At 37.5% G+C, this 6,387-nt stretch overlaps 1 protein-coding gene across 1 annotated transcript in view; it reads right to left on the minus strand.

The window, feature by feature from the left end:
* Positions 1–1,025: 1,025 nt before the first annotated feature.
* Positions 1,026–6,387, minus strand: part of LOC106880286 (tachykinin-like peptides receptor 99D) — a 234,156-nt gene continuing 228,794 nt past the window's right edge. Inside the window, exon 7 of the mRNA XM_052965651.1 lies at positions 1,026–1,403. Within this exon, the coding sequence (XP_052821611.1) occupies positions 1,151–1,403 (253 nt within the window). The 3' untranslated portion in view covers positions 1,026–1,150. The remainder of the gene's footprint in view (positions 1,404–6,387) is intronic.

A 6,387-nucleotide genomic window follows, 5' to 3' on the forward strand; every position in this document is an offset into this window, starting at 1 on the left:
ATATATATATATATATATATATATATATATATATAATATTTATTCTTATGCCTATAAATTCACATGCATATACAAATACACATGCATTCACAAACGCGCACTCAGATTAAGTCGATAAAATACATACATACACAATATACACACATGCGTATATGTGTGCGTGTGAGTGTGTGTGTATGTCTATATGTATATATATGTGTGTGTGTGTTTGTATTTGTATGTGAGTCTGAGTGTGTGTGCGTGTGTGTGCTCATGCGTGCGTGTATATGCAAGCGCCAAGACATGTGGTTAGATGCATCCGTTGATTTACTCACGAATAAAAATATCCTTTTAAATATAGTAATATCCCTATCTCTCACTCTATTACTCAATCACTCATTGATCCCTACTCACTCATTGAATCCTATTTACACTTTAACCCTTCTACTTACTCATTTACCTGTCACTCACTGACCCATTCATCACCCAATCTCTGTCTCTCTCTCATACATACCGCTACTCAGCCACTAACTTTCCTCCTCATTTCTCACTGACTGACTGACTGACTCACTCACTGACTGACTGACTCACTCACTGACTGACTCACTCACTGATTGAATCACTCACTCACTCTCTCACTCACTCACTTATTCGCTCATTCACTCACTCACAGCCATCTGTTCTTACATCCACTCATCCACTCTCACTTATTTACCCAACCTCACTCTCACTCACTTGTCTTTCCTCATTCATCTACCCTCATATTCACTTACCTACACTTACATTTCCTCACACTCGCTGTCGTCACACTTACCTACCACCACGCTCACTTGGAGGTTTTCATATTCCCCCACTCAAAATCATACTCTCTCCTTACACATGCCCATTTAGTTACCCGCATACTCACTCTCTTATCTGTCCTTACACTCATCCACCTGTACCCACACTCACTCATTCGCCTGCTCTCACATTTATCTACTAGACTCTCTACTCTGGATGTTTACTCTCACTCAATGGCTAAAGCAAGTGTCTCTATGTATCTCGGCTTAAGAAGTGATCTCCCTTTATTATTGTTATTTTTACTATACTTTAACGTCATTTTTTGTTTTAAATATAATTTTCTTTCTTCATTTCATTTCTGTCATTTTCTTCCCTGTCGTTTTTCTGCTTTCTACAAATATTCATCGTCTGCCGCTGGATCGTCTTTACTATTCTGCTTCCAATCCGTTTCTTGAATTGTTTCCGGACTATTGTATGATTCCTCCATATTCTCCACGGTAGTGTGCATCAAGGAGCCATTTCGGTTGACACCCTTTGTATCCGACATACTCATTGAAAGAGTCATGTTACGATCAGGGCGTCTCTTTTTTTGTACATGTACACAAGGAAAAATGCAGAAGACCAGTTTGAAACCTTGACGGAACCTGAATAAGAAGAAGAATTAAAATTTAGAATAACGAAACAGAGAAAAATCATTAAGTAAATGATAATTTCATAAATATATATCTATTGAAAGCTGTCAAGGTCTTGCAAGAACTAGGTATATAAACAGAGGGGAAGATGGGTAAAATGATAGGTGGGTAGGTAGGAAGGTAGGTAGGTAGGTAGGTAGGTAGGTAGGTAGGTAAGTAGAGAGGAATATGGCTCAAATGATAGGTAGGTAGGTAAGCAGGTAGGTAGATATAAGGCGATGCAGAAAGATAAAGTACGATAAAGAGTGAGAGGTGGAGATGGATATCTTTTATCTTTTACTTGTTTCAGCCATGCTGGGGCACCACGTTGAAGAATTTTTAGTCGAATGAATGGAACTCGGTACTTACTTTTTTTTTGCAAGGCCTGGTACTTATTCTATCGGCCTCTTTTACCTAACCGCTAAGTTACGAGAGCATAAATACACCAACACCTGTTGTCAAGCGGTGGTGAGGGACAAACACAGACACAAACACGCACACGCACACTTTCAGACACACACATACGACGGGCTTCTTTCAGTTTCTGTCTGCCAAATTCACTCACAATGCTTTGGTCGGCCCGAGGCTATAGTAGAAAACATTTGCCCAAGGTTCCACTCAATGGGACTGAACCCGGAATCATATTGTTGGAAAGCAAGCTTCTTACCACACAGTCACATATCACCCAGCCTTAAAAATTACTGGTACTTATCTAAACGGCTTCGAGATATTGAAAAAAAAGCAAACTTAATTGATACGTGAAATCTTTCAGACTTACAGCTTTCAGGCAGTTGTCTGTTGCTCCATCATGCTTTAATCCCAGTTTTAATTAATGTATTTGTTACATCACGTTTTAATCTCCTCTATATTACTCAGTATCTTAATCTCTGTTCATGTACATCAGACCAGTATATTGCATTCTGATTTGTCCTATCCCCTATTGGTCATCAAATATCTTTTAAACACACACACATATACACACACACACGTACACATCTCTACATCTCTGTAGTTATTATAAATCTTGTATGTTAACGGTCGTTTACAAAATATAATCAGGAGAATCTCCTAAAACTTCAGCAAATAGCTAGGTAGGAAATACTCCACATGAAAACCACATAACATTTTTCAGAATTAAAGCAAATGTTCTTATTCCTAGCTAATGAACATTTTTATACAAGATATTCAGTCATTCTCACCATTGTCATGCTCGTGTCTTGTGACTCTCAAAATGTCATTTAAATGTGGGCAAGTCGTCCAAACTGCTTACAAGTGGTTCTCATTACATTTATGCTTTTCTTCACCTTTTCGCTCTTTGGAGACTTAGTATCTAAGCTGGAAGGAGGGCGATGCTCTTAAAATTGTTTTCAAGCGTAAAAAAGCCTGATTTGTCCTTTTGAATAAAGAGACTCACAACAGATATGGTTCAGTAATTTCTCGAAATGTTTATAATATAGCTGTTTCGTAATTTTTCTTCGTATTATAAATTATTTGATGAACTTCACTTTCGGACAGTAGGAGGATACTTTTGTTTTAAAACATCTAAAAGCTGGATATTTTGTCTTAAAACATCTAAAGTTCAAACTAATCTGTCATTGCAACTAGTTTTGGACAATTCCACGTTATAATCTTCGAAGTGATCAGGATATTTTCGACTATTTGTAAACAATACAGAAAATCTAGATTCATCACCGTTTCATGTTAGAAGTATCATCTGACAGAACAACTGTTGAAACATTAGTTGACCCTGTATAGGTGTCCAGTCGAGAGAGTAGTTCAAATGAGCGTGTTATGCAGTTATTGATGAGGTGTGTGAAACAGACAATAGGTTAAAAATATATTAAGCGTTAACTGCTGATTGCGCTAAATTAAACTTACTCTGTTACACATGTATTCACACACACACACACACATACACACACACACACACACACACACACACACACACACACACACACACACACACACACACACACACACACACACACACACACACACAAATATAGTACAGGGTTTTTAAATTGCATGCACACGCACATTAGTCAATCAAATTCCAAACTGATTTTCACATTATATTTTTTATATTTCTACAATTTTGCACTATTACAATTACTTTCGTGTTTTTGCTATTAACAATCTTCAGGTAAATGCTTACAGAGTAGGAGCATTAACAAACTAATGTGCATTACATTTGACAACTGTAGTGAAACGTTCAAATTCTTTAAATCGTAACGGTTTGATGGATGCGGTAACAGTTGACATTGATGGCGTTTATCTATACTATAGATTCTATTGTATCATTTTAACTAATCAGAAGCAACTCTTCAGATTAATGATTCTTTCATTTATTTTATTACTATTGTAATTATTAAGGTCACTACCTGGAATCGAACTCATAATCTTGGGGTTAGTACGCCATATGCAATTATGGAGTGAATTTTAGTTTAGGGCTTATAAATCTAATATTTTCTTATCCTCCCTGAATACCGGTTCCCATTTGCTACTCATATCTGCACTCGGTCTGCTTAGGAGGTTGTTGTGTCGTAGAATTTGTGCTGCTTCTTTTAGTTTTCGTCGTTTCCAGTGGTGTTCTCTGTCTATTATTTTAAAATCATCCCACAGGGGGAGGTGGTTTCCATTTTTCCATATATGATCCCCTATACCCGATTTATCAATATCTCCTCGTGTCACAGCTTTGCGATGTTCGTCTACCCTTTTTTTGAGGGAGCGGCATGTTTCGCCTTTGTTTCACCCGCCACAACTGCATGGGATGGAGTACACGCAGTCTTTGATCATATTTTCTTCTATTGGTGGTTTTACTCGAAGGAGATATTTGCGAAGTGTTGTATTACTCTTGAATACTGTCCTGATTTCAAATGGGCCGCATATCTTTTGTATCTTTTCGGAGAGGCCTTTCACGTAGGGTAGACAGACTGTGAACAGTTTATTGGTTTCCTCCTATCTTTTCTTCATAATTGGAGTGGATAGTTTGTTTTTGGGTTAGTTGTTGCTTAATAAATTGTTATTGAGCTTGATCATTTCTTCATTGTGTGTATCACGATCGCTACTTATATTCTTTGCTCGATGTTTTAGGCCCTGAGCAATTCCTCTCTTTACACTGTATTCCAGGCAGTGACCTTAATAATAATAATAATAATAATAATAATAATAATAACATTGAATGAGAACCCAGGTTCAAAATTTTCCCAAGACACCTAATGAAGGCTGGAGGGTATATCAGCCGAAACGTTGTGTTAGCAACAAAGATGAGGACAAATATCCGTCAAATGTAAATAATGTAAGTAATAATTCCTTCTACAATAGGTAGATGGCTTGAAATTTAGTGGGTGAGGTATAGTCGATTAGATCGACCTCAGTGCTCAGCTGGTACGTATTTTATCGACCGCGAAAGATTGAAAGCAGAATTTGAACTCAGAACGCAAAGACGGACAAAATGCTGCTGCTAACCATTCTGCCACCTCTCACCGCTTTACGCTGTCCATTAATAACACGTAAAGGCAAAAAAGCTGCTGAGGCTCTCAAAGCTTATGGTGTTGATTGCTTAATAGAACTCACGCCAGAAATAGTTTTAAAAATTCCGTTCTGGAGATTTTTCACTCAAAGATGACCAACATTCTGGTCGACCTACTGAAGTTGATGACCGAATCAAAGTCATAATTGAAGCTGATTGTCATATAACTGTGCAAGAGATTGCAGCGAGGTTAAATGTATCATACATAACAGTTGAAAATCACTTTAAATGTCTTGGACTCGTTGAGAAGCTCGATATTTGGGTTCCACATAAATTGAGAGAGATTCATTTAACACAACGAATTAATATTTGCGACATGCATCTCAAACGCAATGACATCAATCGAAAACGATCATGGTCCAAGCGTAATGAACCAGCACAAACCACATCGAAAGGTGAATTGCATCAAAAAAGGTCATGCTGTCAATTTGGTGGGATTACAAAGGTGTTGTGTATTTTGAGCTGCTTCCAAGGAACCAAACAATCAATTCAGATGTTTACTCTCAAACTGGAGGAAGGAATAAAAGAAAAACGGCGAGAATTGGCAAATCGTAAAAAAATCGTGTTCCCCCATGACAACGCTAGACCACACACATCTTTGCCAACTCGTGAAAAGTTATTGGAGCTTGGTTGGGAAGTGATGTCACATCCACCATATAGCCCTAATCTTGCACCACCAGATTACCATATATTTCGAAGTTTGCAAAATTCTTTGAGTGGTAAAACTTTCAATAATGATGATGATCTGAAATCGCACTTGCTTCAGTTTTTGGCTGATAAGAACCAGAAGTTCTATGAGTGCGGAATCATGAAGTTGCCAGAAAGATGGCAAAAGGCCATTGAACAAAATGGAAAATATATAATTGATTGAAGTTCATTCTTTGTATGAAAAAAAAAAAGACTTTTATTTCACACTAGAAAACTGAAATTACTTTCTTGCCAACCCAATATATACACAGACATACATGTACACATCTGCATACACACATGCACACACACATATACATACGCATTCACACACATTTTCGAAGACGATTTTATATATATTTAATTATTCTGAAGAGCGAGATACAAGAAACTCGATAATATCGAAGAGTTCAATGAAAATGAATGAACGAAACGTTGTTGAATATCGTATGCTTCCGGTTAATGTTGTAGGAGTTAGCTATTTCATTTACTTTACTAATACCCTTGGGAAAGTAACAAAAGTCTTTAATTTTCAATTCTCCATATATTTGTGTCAACGTGACTGCTTATCCTCTGATGGACACTTGTAATTATGAATGCTCCGTCAATTGCTTCTCATTATTCCACTGATGCTTGAGTTTTGTACAGCCACACACACACACACACACACACACGCGACTGCACACACACACACGCGACTGCACACACACACACGCGACTGCACACACACACACGCGA

Source organism: Octopus bimaculoides, chromosome 2 (assembly GCF_001194135.2).
Source record: "Octopus bimaculoides isolate UCB-OBI-ISO-001 chromosome 2, ASM119413v2, whole genome shotgun sequence".
NCBI lineage: Eukaryota > Metazoa > Mollusca > Cephalopoda > Octopoda > Octopodidae > Octopus > Octopus bimaculoides.